Source organism: Chanodichthys erythropterus, chromosome 21, assembly GCF_024489055.1.
Source record: "Chanodichthys erythropterus isolate Z2021 chromosome 21, ASM2448905v1, whole genome shotgun sequence".
NCBI classification, from domain to species: Eukaryota; Metazoa; Chordata; class Actinopteri; order Cypriniformes; family Xenocyprididae; genus Chanodichthys; species Chanodichthys erythropterus.
Genome location: NC_090241.1, coordinates 33,128,514 through 33,143,652, shown reverse-complemented (window position 1 = coordinate 33,143,652; position 15,139 = coordinate 33,128,514). Strand labels below are relative to the sequence as shown.

The following is a 15,139-nucleotide window of genomic DNA, read 5'->3' as shown; positions in this document are numbered from 1 at the left end:
CCATGTTGTTATTTTCATTCTCAAACACTTTTAGTCTGTATAATTCATAAACACTACTTTATTCTTTACAAATCTCTCCAACAGTGTGTAATGTTAGCTTTAGCCCCGTTAGCCGCAGCATACTATCAAACTCATTCAGAATCAAATGTAAACATCTGCAAAAATAAATACCATACTTACATGATATATGTTGCATCACAAACACTTTGTAAAGATCCATTTTAAGGGGGTTATATTAACTGTGTGAACTTTATGCAATGTATTACAGAGTTGCAAGCCTGGGGGCGGAGAGCGCGAGCATTTACAGGGGACATGCACTGAATCTGGGCATTTTTAATTATGCCCCAAAATAGGCAGTTAAAACATTGTATAATAATAAAACATCTTTGGAGTATTTTGAGCTGAAACTTCACAGACACATTCTGGGGACATGAAGCTCATGTTGTCTACCTTTCTGGTGCCCATTCGGCATTGGGGCAGGTCAGGGTCTGGATCCCGGGGCTCAGGACCAGCATCAGTTGGGACACTGGATGAAGATGCTTCACCTTGGGATGGCAGATTGCCTGTATTCCTCTGTCGCTGGTCAGCAGCTGAACTGGTACTTTGATCCGACCCCATTTCTTTAATAAAATACATTAGATTTAGATTAAGTTACATATTTTGCTTATTTATTAATAGCATAATAACAACAGATTTGCAACACGAATTGCTTTTTAATAGGGGTTTATAGATAGACCAACTATGATTCCTGCTGGTGATGTGGAACCAATGACAACGCAGTTCAAAAGAGGCGCCATGTATGGGGTGCGTTTGTAATTAACCGTGTAAGAAAAACTGGTCGAATTCTGTTGGATTTAGCTACAAAAACATACATTTTGCAATATTTACCTAAATAAGCTTTAATTCAATTAAATTACTTAAAATATATAAATAGCCTAAATAAAATATCAAAGTTAAATCTAAGTGTTTTATGTAAAAATAAACCTATTCTAAATATTTTATGTAAATGTTAAATATAAATGTTTTATGTAAATGTTAAATCCAAATTCTATATATGTAAATCCTACATGTAGTAAATATTTATATTAGGCTATATATCTGTGCGGTTGTGTTTTCAATTGAGGAGGCAAAGTCCTCATGTATTTTCCTGTTACACATTTTTAAGTTAACATTACATAAAAAGAGAGACCAAATACAATTCTATTTCGTTATTTTAACACCAAGTATAAATTTCAACAAGTTGGTGTTTTTATTCATTTTTACATTTATTCCAAAATAATAACTAAGGCACAATTATTTATATTTTTATTAACTAATATTCAGCTTTTCTTTTTAATAGTCAATTTATTTTTTATAGTCAGACTCATTTTTATGTTGAAATAATGAAGATTTCTGTGCCACCCCAGACTGATTGCTGGCCCCTGCCTGGATACCCCTATGAAAAAAATTCCTGGTTCCGCCACTGCTGCTGCAGACTCCAGCAAAGTTTTCGAATCGTTTTGTTGAATTGCGTCGTTTTCTGTGGGCGTGGATCTGCCTAAATAACGGTGCAGGCCACACTTCACGTGCTTTTCGCGGTGGTGACTTGCTTGACCGCAGTCACACTTCAGGGATTTCAAACAGACATATCTAGGTACAGTTGGTACAGTTGAAACTCATTAAATAACTTGCGAACGCAACAAGTCTGATCTGTGATATTTACGTCGCACATGCGTATTAGTGCCCTCTTCGATCGTGGGAAATTTGAAGTAGGCTACATGCGCTTCTCCAGTCATAAGGTATTTTTTTCACTTCACCACGTCCCCTCGACACTGAATAGCTTCTCATTCAAAAAATCTTGTGTTTATCTAATTTTGGCAAACATGACCTACTTATGTATGCTAATAATTATTTATATTTTAGTAGACAATTAAAGGAAATGTTATATGAAAAATCACTTATTTTTAGTCCCTAGTTTTGGTGTGGTAACGGAAAAAGCAAAAAGTGTACCAACTGTACCTAAATAACCACCTGGTCTACCTATCTAATGCAAGAAGGAAAAAGAGCGCCAGAAAGGGTAAAGGTTAAAGGTTGGGAGCTTTCGTTTTCTCAGGCTTACTGATCAGCAGGTGACTGAACCAACCCAGAACAGTTCATCCGAAGAAAAAATGGTCTTCTGGAATTTTGGCATTTCTGTCTCATTGTTGACAGTTGGGATTTTGGTTTTCTTGGGATTTATAGTTTACTTAGGATGTAAACGACCTCGCGATGCGAAGACGAGGCCGAGGCCGAGGTCCACTATTAAAGATGAGAAAGAAGACAAAATAATTAGAAGAAGAAACGCGCATACGGTAAGAATGCACAAAGTGCGTCTTTATTGTTGAATAAAATACTCTTCTGTTATTTATCCATTCACAGCCTACTAAGAGAGAAGTAATCAATAATCAATAAAAATGAGATCCAGGCAGTTGATGACGTTGAAGAAAAATTATTTATTTATTTCAATTAAATTTAGCCTCACACGCAACCTTTAATCGATAATGAAAATATTTAATAAAACCAAAAGGTAAAATAACAATCAGAAATCGAACATCTATGATAATAACACTGAAATCTGAGTATTGTATCTAGATCAGAATATACAGAAAGAAAGAACAATGATTAAGACATTTGCAGATAGGAGAGAAGAAGCAGAAGAGGAAGGGAGAGCAAAAGAAAGGAAAAAGACTGACTCTAGTCCATTTAAAAAAAAAGAAAGCTTATAGGGAAATTTACATCCCACTCAAACTGATGTTTTGTTCTAATAAGAAAAGTTTAAATGGTTATACCACCCATTATATCATAGACTGGTCCAGCGTCAAAACAGATGAAAATAGATGTTTTAAGGGAATGTTTTAACCTTAAGGGAATTTTGCAGATCAGCAGAACATATTTTAGTTTTAGTCAACAACTAAGTCAATCATTTCACTGCTTTAACTTATTTATTTCAATTTCAGCTCATTAGGGATGCTAACCACTACAACTACTTCCGCGTTTTGCTGAAGAGTCTCCGTTTCTCAGTATGCGCTCTTGTCTGTAGCCTACTTGTGTTCTGGTGGACTTGTGAACCGTAATTACTAGCCTAGCTGACCAAGCACTGTTCCAATTCAAAGTTCACGGCCACGTTCAAGCTCAAACAGGTGCGTGACGTTTTGTGGGTTGAATGACATGTTTCCTGGAAACGGTGTGCAGCGGGTTTGAGACTATACCGGGAGCGACACTCGATAGAACGTTTCATTGAAACACCGGCGCCCAGCAGCGGCTCTGCGTTTCCGCCATTTTGGGGTGAAAGCGACTCGGCAGTCCACTAGTTTCTATAGCAATATCAGCTGCTTTTGTTAAAAAAATAAAAAATAAAGTTAAAATCCAACCTGAATGATGAAAACACAGAATAAAATACTATCACTAGTGATCATCAAATCATTTAAAAAGTTTATTTTACAGACTTTGTATAAACTTTCCACTTTTTCACAAAACCTTTTTGCCCTTCGATAACCCAGTCAGTCTGGGCTAAAATTCTTTAAAAGATCTAGTAGGCTTATAAACACTGAATTAATACCAACATATGAAATTAATTTAAAGGGTTAGTTCATCCAAAAATGAAAATTATGTCATTAATGACTCACCCTCATGTCGTTCCAAACCCGTAAGACCTCCGTTCATCTTGGGAACACAGTTTAAGATATTTTAGATTTAGTCCGAGAGCTTTCTGTCCCTCCATTGAAAATGTATATATTGTCCATGTTCAGAAAGGTAATAAAAACATCATAAAAGTAGTCCATGTGACATCAGTGGGTTAGTTAGAAGTTTTTGAAGCATCTAAAATACATTTTGGTCCAAAAATAACAAAAACTATGACTTTATTCAGCATCGTCTTCTATTCCGGGTCTGTTGTGTATATCCGCTTTCACTCCACAGTGACGCCAAAGCCACTGGAAGGCAAGCCTGCAGCCTGCAGCCTGCAGCTAAAAAAGCGTAATGGCTAAAGCTAACGCTCTGCCCCCCGGGGTACACAGGGAACAAGACAAGAAGCTGTTTTTTTTAATGGAAGTCAATGGACAAGAGGCTTCACTATGCTGATTAAACAGCTTTTGTGGGGAAATAGCTAAACATTTAATTAATCCACAGCCTGTTTGCCAATCTTCAGAATGTTTTAAACTAAACAATACTTTCGTTGGGAACTATATGTAGATTTTAGCTTGATAAAAATTTATTTTTTTAAGAGAAGGCAGACTAGGGAATGTTGCGAATGATGTCACTGCCATTACACGATAGGCTGAGAGGTGCCGCACGTGATTAAGTTAGCCGTTACGCTTTCTCTAATGGTAAGAGATACAGACCCTCTTATCTCCCTATTATATACAATCTCTGGTGACGCTGCTTCTTCTTCTTTCCTGTTTTACGGCGGTTGGCATCCAGGTTATTGATGCATTACCGCCCCCTTCTGCTCCAGACAGTGACGCGATTAGGACATCCGCGACATGCACACCTACGAACCATTTTAAAAAATATAGCGATACCAAAATACAATGTAGAATAACTTGAATACAGCGTGCGTCTCCCTCAGACTGTAAACGAAGCTCGGGCGCACTACATAACACGTCATCAGCGTCATTTTTCGGAGCAGAAGGGGGCGGTAATGCACCAATAAGCTGGATGCCAACCGCCGTAAAACAGGAAAGAAGAAGAAGCAGCGTCAATGTGGAGTGAAAGCGGATATACAACAGACCCGGAAGAGAGGACAATGCTGAATAAAGTCGTAGTTTTTGTTATTTTTGGACCAAAATGTATTTTTGATGCTTCAAAAACTTCTAACTAACCCACTGATGTCACATGGACTACTTTGATGATGTTTTTATTACCTTTCTGGACATGGACAGTATACCGTACATACATTTTCAGTGGAGGGACAGAAAGCTCTCGGACTAAATCTAAAAGATCTTAAACTGTGTTCTGAAGATGAACGGAGGTCTTACAGGTTTGGAACGACATGAGGGTGAGTAATTAATGACATAATTTTCATTTTTGGGTGAACTAACCCTTTAAGGACATGCATCAGAAAAATTGGGAAAGTTGGACAATAAATAAATGAATGAATATAACAGCTTGATTTTGCAGTGCTGTCTAATGTTCATTAAAGAAAAGTGTCCAAAAGTGGGAATTATGCGATAACGGACACAACAATGCATCATGTATTATAAGATCGTTATGTTTGTGATGTGATCCATTAAAACGTACAATATTTTAATTCAGACCTAGTGGAGTGATACTATTAGTAGGCCTGCTATTATTCCACTAGATCTGAAATATATTGTTCACTGCACACGTAATGATCTTAAATTGATTAATTATTAATTTACTATTAATAAATGTGTAAAGCTGCTTGTTATTAATGGGGGAAAATGCATTAAAATAAAATGTATGTAAATAAATTAAATTGTATTTATTAAGCCTATTTTAATGGAGATATTTTATCCAGGAGAAATGAAATTCTACACTGCACATATATAATGTTATTTAAGAAATAAATTATGAAAACAGAGGAAAAAAAAACATTTGTGATTGACTGAGGTGGTTGTATGTACTGCTTTTTCATCTTTATAACCACATCCTCTGTTGAAGTTTGTTGTACAGCCACTTTAAAGCTCTAAGCTTAGAGAGTCTTTGCACCTAGAAGTCTGTTATTGTTTTTTCTTTATAATTTCTTTATAATTTCAGGTCAAGTCACAAGCTTTGGTGAAGTTTGAATGGCTAAAGACGGTAATACCCAAGGTAATTCAGCAAGCATTTTCGTTTTACATTTGTTTATAGAGATCAAACCTGTAATGTCATGTATTCCTGATCCATGCCTGTCCTCCACACCCATCCGAATGAATGTGAAATTAAATTACATTTCTGTTCTTTTTCATTACAGAAAAATTAGTTCATCTAATTCAGGAGGGTTTTTTTTAATCACATGTAATTTAAAACGTGAGTTGTGTGATTTAATTATTTCATAGCTATTAATATTAAAATAAACATAGTATAATCTTGAAAAAATAAACAAGTTATAATCTTCCCTTCCCTATTGTGATGTATAGCCAGGAAAAGCAGCTTCTAAATGTCAAAACAAATGATGGGACTTGATTTTGTTTATGGGGAATGGATTGGATGGTGGTGGTTTGCTATTGGTGGTTTTCATGTGAGTGACAGGTTGCCCCGCCCTCGCATCAGTAAACATCAGAGAAGAGAAGAAATGTTGCTGCAAGCGTATGGAGCTAGAAATATGACAATATGATCTGAATTTGAATTGTGTAAATTTGAATTATTGACCAGTGTCATTTAACAGAATTGAATATCAAGTGCCATTTTATATAGATTTGAATTAGATTTTTCTTAAACTTAAATCCTGGACTGAATTTCCTGATAACATTGTAGACCTTAAGGTAGACCTTAACTGAAGATATACCATTTCTAGGCATGTTCCCTGAACTATCCCTTAGGAGGTTGCTTATGGTATATCTTCTTAAAGCAGAACTAAGTTACTTTTTTACCTTCATAAATAGTTTTCTAAGTCCTTATGATGGTTAATTGACTTGTAGTAGTGTGTTTGAGGCGTGCACTAACCGCCTCTGGCACGTCTACAGCAGAAAACAGCACTTGCAAGTTGAGCTGCGCCGACCCGACACAATCTCGCCTCATGTTCACGTTCACGCGAGAGTGACAAAATGCTTTACGGTAATTCAATATACACATAGCGACATCACACAGTATGTATATATTATGACTTTATAAGGCAATTTCGAAAATTACCCACCTCCATCGAGATTTCTTATACTGTATTTGCAAAACTACTGCGCTGGTGAGTTTTGTAGTCGTTGTAGTCCAGACCTGCGCTTGGAGTATTTACGACACTGTGATTCACTGAAGGAACCTGTAGGGGGAGCTTCGCAAATCTTACTGAGTTCCCCTTTAAAATCACTTTAAAGCTCATAGCCATAGAAATTCTTTGCACTTAGAAGTCTGTTATTGTTTTTTCTTTATAATTTCAGGTCAACTTACAAGATATGGAGAAGGCTGAATGGCTAAATGAGGTAATTTAGCAAGCATTTTCGGTAAACATATGTTTATTGAGATCAAGCCTATAATGTCATGTATTCCTGATTCAAATTACATTAAGTTTCTTTTTCATTGCAGAATTTTTTTTATTATTATTATTTAATCACATGCAATTTAAAAAGTGATTTAATTATTTCATAGCTATCAATAATAAAATAAACATAGTATAATCCTGATAAAATAAACCTATGTCAGAAAAGGTTTGCAGATATAAAGTCGGCATGAAACAGAAGTTATAATCTTTCCTTCCCTATTGTGATGTATATCCAAGAGAAACGGCTTGTCAAAAAAAATGTAGGTTGGGACTTGATTTTGTCCATGGGGAATTGTAGTGGTTTGGTATTGGTGGATCTCATGTGAGTGACAGGTTGCCCCGCCCTCGCTTCAGTAAACATGTCATCAGAAAAGAGATGTCGCTGCGAGAGGGAGGGGGATTTATTTTGATTGAAGATTATGAGGCTATATGAATGAAATATGTGCATGTAAATATATGCATGGATAAATCACTTATAATAACTGCTACAATGGGGAGGCACAGTGTACCCAAAATTTTGAGAAGAAAATGGGAGAAAGGATGATTTAATGTTAATAAAATTCTCAGTTATTCGTTTTGTTTCATGTCTCAGAATGTGTAATTTTTGTTTGTAATTTCACCGCTATAACACCATAAAATGATACTGAAACCGACAGCGACACTTATCAATTTGTGTAATTCATTCGAGTGTTTTTGGTTTATAACGGGTCTGGTTTTCATCTTATTGATCAACAGGAATTGTAATTTGCAAGTAAAGCTGCAAAATACCTCCATCAACGTCAGCTGCCTTTGTAGTTCACAATAATCCTCTGATACGTGCAAGTGAAAATCGTTGCGCGGCATAAATGATAAATCTAGCTGAAACATTCTAAGACTAAACTCAACACTATATGATTTTAAATGCTGACTATAAACACAGACTCACAGTCGGGTTCAAGGTAATCATGTGAAAATATTTAGAGGCTTTGTTAACCACAGACTTTATTTCAGGTGATTTAGCAAAAACCCTTAGACTTTTAAGTCCTAAAATGCTAACTCGGTTACGGGTTTTGCCTACAAAAACACGTCATCCCTGAGGTACTCTATATAAGGAGGGATGGATGTTTGCTTCAAGTGATGGGCTAGGTGAGAGAAATTATATTTGTATTATCTTGCTGTATATGTCATTTTCTTGAGATTTTCTGTCTAAATGAGCAAAAAGCCAATTTAAAGCAGTTAAGTTAATAATAGGCTAATAATAATAATAATCGGCAGGGGATCCCCATTCCACTAATGTTAGAATTTACTGTGCCTCCTCTATTTTAAAACCCACAAGCCGCCACTGCTACAATGCTCCATAAAAAATAAGAATTGTCAATTTTTATTAATGGTGACTTAATGTAAACTGAAAAAAAAAAAAAAAAAAAAAAAAAATTTGCATGATAAAATGTGATGTGCTCTTTCTCTTCTTGTCTATTTTTCAAGGCTATCCAGCAGGCCTGGCCAACTATTTCTCAGTATTTGAAGAAGCAGCTCCTTAATAAAACCATTGCTCGTGGCATCCACATAACCAAGATAGACTTTGGTGGCAAGGTCATACATGGAAACACACACACACACACACACACTGCTCCTTTACACAATGAATAATATTCCAATAACATTTCTGCACAACTTATTCCACTGTAGAGGAATTTACAGTTAAAGAACCAAAGACCAGATACACTACTCTTAAGTTAGGTATATTCGACTTTCAGGTGAAATTTACGGAAAATGTAAAAAGTTCTTGCTACAGTAATATTATATCATGAAAGTATGGCATTTAAGTAGAAGCATGCAATGGTAATTTCTTAATCTCAAACAATTTATTGAAACAAAAGCTAACAACAGTGGTGGGAATACCGCAACTAAAAAATTCTAATGTCTCAATAACATGTCATGTGTCACTCAAAAGATATATACTGAAGCGGCAATGGATTCCAGAATCCATCCCCTTCACCACTACAGTAAGAGATTAAAAGAGGTTCCTCTGCCACTGAAACATATCTGAACAAGCATTCTGTTAGAATGAACACTTGAAACATCTGATCTCTCATGGCAAACATTCCGTTTAATGCAGTTTTGACTTTATTGACTTTATATTTAATTTAAAAAACAAAAGGCTGTGAAAATCTGCTTCTTTAACATAGTTATAGACTTCTGTTTAAAAATAGTTATTGAATTATTACAGCAGGGGATTTATGAGCTGATGAAAAGCTAATAATTAATGAAATCATAAAAATGTCAATTAAAATATATAAATAATTTAAAGCACTAAACTGATTAAATATTTTATTTATTTACCTGCATGTCATGTGACCATTAGCCGACATGCAAATGTGTTGTTAAATTATTTTAATATTACCTAAAGTCTTTGGGGGTATTGACAAAAATTACTATTGTGGTGCAATGAAATAAGATGCATAAAGAAAAAACTGATTTACCATATATTACAGTCTTGCCTGCACATTTTTATCTTCTAAAACAGAATGTTTCTTTATTTTACAGCCGGTGAAGGTGCATGGAGTGAAGACTCATAAAGGAAATGAAAAAGGTCAAATTCTGTTTTACGTTGACATCAGGTGATGCATACATCTTTTCACTAATTTAAGATTATAGATACATTTAAGATTCTCTGCAAATATGAGGCCCTATAATGAGTGAATTTTCTCTCTGGGAGTGATTTAAAAGTCTTGTGCAATCGATTCTGTGTCTGTATTTCACAAGCTGACAAAACAAGACTGTTAAACTGCAGCCAACACAGGGGCCGTTTACACGACATATGCGTTTTGGCTGTTCATTTACACAACCATGGCATTGTGGGGGCCTGAAAACAAACTTAAAATGGGTTTCAATATGCAAGTTTTTGAAAACGATACCATTATCATCTCTGTGTTAACTACAGAAACACAAATATGTGCATGCATTTTACGTGTTCAGTCTATAGGTGCGTAGTTTCTTTACAAAATGACATTGCCAACTACTGGCCTGGCAGCAGAATACAGCTTAGCTGGCTTAGTCGTTTTCATGGATCTGTGAAAGGGGATAGTTTTGACAACGCTGTCGTCTGTATTCGAAAAGCACGATTGAAAAATGTTATGTTGTTATGTACATGTACCCTCAGATTTGTTAATCCTGAATTTATTCTGAGAATAAAGTGAATGTATATCCTATTTAAGGAATTTTTGTTTTGTTTAGCTACATCAAGTTTTAGTAAAATATTTAGTTGTTTGGAACAAATTCAGCAGATTCGTTGCATTTATTTGTAAAAACAACGTAATATTTCTTCTCCAACATCTTTTTTCCAGTTACGATGGGGATGTGGAGATAAAAGTGGCATATTTTTTTGATGTTGTGAAGAGAATACAGGTGAGATAATGTGTTGCGGCTGTACATTTGATACACAGTCCTACTGTAGAAATGAAACCTTGAAAGTTTATTCCATTTGCATTCTTTCAGCTTCATGGAATCATAGGTGTGATTTTGGGGCCACTGATTGATGACGCCCCAATCGTGGGTGCTGTGACCATGTTCTTCGTTGAAAGACCCGTGAGTGTCTCTAAACACGTACTTCACTACACTATTAAAAAATAAAGGTTTTAAAAGAGGTTTTTACAGCAATGCCACAGAAGACCCATTTTGGTTCCCCAAAGAACCTTTCAGTAAACTTTTCTTTTTTGTAAGAGAACTATTTTTGTCTTAGTGTGAAGAATGTTTCAATAAACTAAAGAACCTTTTTCCACTATAAAAGAAGTTCTATTGAACTTTAAAATGATTAGTATGTATCTTTTTGCAAGTGTGTACTGATCCTTACTGTTGTTATTCTTTCATTGCTTGAACTAGAAGGTTAGTTTTGATAGAATCATGCAATCTTCTCCTTTTTCCTCTTTGTTGTTAGAAACTGACCATTACCTGGATCCATTTGGCCTGGGTTCTGAACATGGGGATCCAGTCAGTTTCAGTGATTACGCATACACAATAACATTTTATCCAGTTCAGTAAAATCTCTGTACTGATTGACATCCGTTTTTGGTATGTTTCTATTTTTTTAATCTGTATCACGCTTTCTGTCCCTGTCTCTTTTTCTCAGATATTTGGACACTGAGGCCATGAACAATATTGAATCGTTGGTATGGCCCAAATATCAAACTTTTCCTCAAGCAGCAGACCTGTTGCGTAACCCCACAGACTAGGGTAAAACACACACACAGACCTTATACACATTTGAAACAACACATTTTGACGAAGGCAAATACTAGGGCTGTCAATTTAAAACTATAATTTAATTAGCTATGGCAAAAAAATAAAATTATTGAAACATTTAACGCACCTGCCACAGACCTACATAGTTCTTAAATTACATTACATCTTACATTTTACACAGGTGATGGAGCCTATAGAACGCAGTTAGAATGACCCTAAAATTAAAAAAATCAGGGCAAAATGCCCCTGCTTGAGCTTTTGTCTCATATTTGTATCATGATATAGTTAAAGGGGAGTTGCAATCACTTTTTTTATTGGTTAAAATGAATGGAGAATATCTCGTGTTTTTCCGTGGCTGCTCAAGCTCTCAGGATCGGCGCTTATGGTTTCATAAACAAGGCCCAGTTCTACACTGGATTTACAGATCGTTTGAAACTGAGAGATGGAGCGGTCACAGCAGTAATGATGCCAGTCATGAGTCGGAACCGCAGGTGGTGATAAACTGCTTCAAATGTCTGTTTTGTTGGCAATAGGCGCCTATTATAATGTAAACAGCATGAACGTAGTGAATTCATAAATTCATTATTCATCATTCATACGCTATATTCATTATAGTGATTCAAAAGGGATAATGCGATGGTGTATACAGTTGTTTAGCTGACCAATGATAGCTTGTAGACGGTCTCTACACAAAAGCTGCGCGTACTCATGACTCAGTCTCTGCTCACAGGACACGCCTCCAGGCGCTCGGCTGTTTTCGGAAATACTTGACACAGCGTATGTATCTTTTATAAATATGATTAAAACTAAAGACATTTTTGGAGATATGAAGGATTCACTACTACTCTATAGGTACTCAAGATTAACACACGAGATTGGCAGAAACTGTGTGTGATACACCCCCTTTAAGCAACATCACACAATTAACGAACGCAATATCGCACAAGTGATGTTTTTGTCCTGAATAGCATGAGTGTAAATGTGATATTAATTTTATACAAGTTAAAGGGATAGTTCACCCAAAAATGAAAATTTGATGTTTATCTGCTTACCCCCAGGGCATCCAAAATGTAGGTGACTTTGTTTCTTCAGTCGATCACAAATGATGATTTTTAACTCCAACCGCTGCCCTCTGTCAGTCAAATAATAGCAGTAGATGGGAACTTCTACTATAACAGTAAATAAAACTTGCTTAGACAAATCAAAATTAAAACCTGCGGCTCGTGACAACACATTGATGTCCTAAGACACGAAACGATCGGTTTGTGCGAGAAACCGAACATTATTTATATCATTTTTTACCTCTAATACACCACTATGTCCAACTTCGTTCAGCTTCCGGTTAGTGAGGTCTGATCGCGCTCTGACAACGGAAGTGATGTCTCGCGCTCATTGAAGTATATGGGCGAAACATCACTTCCGTCAACACAACGCGTTTTTTAAACTCACTAGCAGGAAGCTGAACGGAGTTGGACATAGTGGTGTATTAGAGGTAAAAATTATATAAATAATGTTCGGTTTCTCGCACAAACCGATCGTTTCGTGTCTTAGGACATTAATGTGTCGTCACGAGCCGCAGGTTTTAATTTTGATTTGTCTAAGCAAGTTTTATTTACTGTTATAGTTGAAGTTCCCATCTACTGCTATTATTTGACTGACAGACATCAACGGTTGCAGTTAAAAATCATCATTTGTGATCGACTGAAGAAACAAAGTCACCTACATCTTGGATGCACTGGGGGTAAGCAGATAAACATCAAATTTTCATTTTTGGGTGAACTATCCCTTTAATATTGTGTTATATTTTAGATACAATATTGTCTGCTTTTGTGCAATTTTGCCAATGAAAATATTACCTGACACTGTACACTGTCCTAATTTTACAGAAAATAACTGATTTTTTTCAGGTTGTTTAAGTTTTTGTAGTCAAAACACTGCAAAATTCTCTAAATTAACAACTCAGCTGTTATTTTAAGTATTATGACATTAACGACAAATTACACTGCAAAAAGTGCTATCCTTAGAATTTTTGTCTTGTTTCCATTTCAAATATCTAAAAATTCTTAGATCAAGAAGCATTTCTTTCAAGAAGCAAAAAACCATTAATTTATGTATTTATTTATTTATTTATTTATTTTTATTATCTTGCTTTATCAGTGAAGTGAAACTTGTGAAGTTAGTTCAGTTGATAATATATAATAAAAGAGACTTAAACATGTAAGGTCACATGTAGTCATTTTTAAAGAGTTTTCTATTGATTCTACAGCTTATTTATATTACATATGATCTGTATTAATATTCATTTAACTAAATGCTTAATAATAAATGATAAACTAAAATTTCTTGTGTAATGGATTAATAATATACATCATACAATACAATATACAGTCAAACCAAAATTATTCAGACATTTTTGATATTTTTTATATGGGTGCAAGACACTATACCCACGTACAAGGCAACATTCTCAGAACCTTGCGCAATGTTCCCTAAAAGTTCTCTATAGAACATTCGGGACGTTCCTAAAACTTCCTTTTTTGGTAATGAAAGTGCTACAGTTTCTTATATGACTTTAGGGGCATGTTCCATTTTGGTTATTTTATGGTCACATAAGAACGTTACAAAGAGGATATTTGGGACATTAACAAAATGTTCCCAGACGGTCCTCTGTTGGTCATTTAATAATGTTCCCGATATGAGTTTAGGATGACATTTTATTTTGGTTATTTTATGGTCACGCGAGAATGTTACAAAGAAATATCCTAACTGAACTAAGACCTAATCCTGGCTTAGTCTAAACCCTGTCTGTGAAACCGGGCCTTAGTATCTAAGGCAAAGCAAGGCAATTTTATTTGTGAATGCACATTTCATACACAATGGTAATTCACAGTGCTTTACATGAAGAACCAAACACAAAATAATAAAAATGGAATGCATAAGAAATAAAAATAACAGTAAAAACAGAGAATTCCGCTTTCTGGATGGAAGAGCTAGGAAGTTTCAGGGAGTTTTTGTTGTCCGTCAGAGTGGATCTAAACGGATCTTCCTCACATGTCAGGACCGCTATCTAAGCGCTACCTGTTAAGGCACTTCGAACTGATACACAAAGTTTCAATCTCCCTTTTTGACAAGATACCTCAAACTGCGCCACACAGCCCCAATCCCCCTTTCGGAGATATCTTGACTATGCAACGCAGTTGAAATTTCCCCTTTGGAAAGTGCCCCAACCAATTTTATAAATATTTAAGGGAAAATATTTATAAAATGAGCTGATCTTAAGCTAAAGATTAATATCTCAAAGTTCAATCTTGTTTCAAGGCAGACTAAACCTTATTTCTTCTTTTCCAGTCTCACATAAAACTGAAAAGATTTGGAAGTCTTTGGATATTTGCAGGAAGATGCCTGAATGGACCTGGATGTCAATATGAAATGGTTTGAAGGCTGATTATGTCTCCCTTCAGTGAGAAACGCATTCTTGCCTTCATGCCATGAGGAAACGTGTTATTATTGTAATATTCATGTATGAACTGCCTGTCACACTCTTTTTATAAAATACCAAGATAAAAAAAACATTGTTGGTCAGCTGCTTTTCTCTAAATCAATCACTTCACAGACCACTTCAAATAAAATATGATCATATTCTTTAAATGGTGACAAATGTAGAATTTGTTTCATTGCAGCATCAATAAAGCTGTGCATGATCAACACAGATTGGTTTATGAAGTAAAAGTCATGTAACTTCCACAGTAGGTCTTATTAGTGATTCTT

The 15,139-nt window shown here is 35.5% G+C and overlaps 1 protein-coding gene across 4 annotated transcripts; it reads left to right on the top strand.

Annotated features, from left to right (window-relative positions):
* Positions 1 to 2,109: 2,109 nt before the first annotated feature.
* Positions 2,110 to 15,101, top strand: LOC137011222 (extended synaptotagmin-1-like). Of its 4 annotated transcripts, none has more exons than XM_067373909.1 (10): positions 2,110 to 2,330; positions 5,737 to 5,790; positions 7,050 to 7,091; positions 8,615 to 8,722; positions 9,677 to 9,750; positions 10,477 to 10,537; positions 10,628 to 10,717; positions 11,067 to 11,119; positions 11,259 to 11,298; positions 14,720 to 15,101. In XM_067373909.1, exons 1-10 carry the CDS (start codon positions 2,148 to 2,150, stop codon positions 14,807 to 14,809), a joined length of 795 nt encoding a protein of 264 aa, XP_067230010.1. In that variant the 5' UTR covers positions 2,110 to 2,147; the 3' UTR covers positions 14,810 to 15,101. The 4 variants fall into 4 exon arrangements, with proteins under 4 accessions (XP_067230010.1, XP_067230011.1, XP_067230013.1 ...); XM_067373910.1 differs by having other exon boundaries at positions 11,259 to 11,362; XM_067373912.1 differs by lacking the exon at positions 8,615 to 8,722.
* The last annotated feature ends 38 nt before the right edge of the window (positions 15,102 to 15,139 follow it).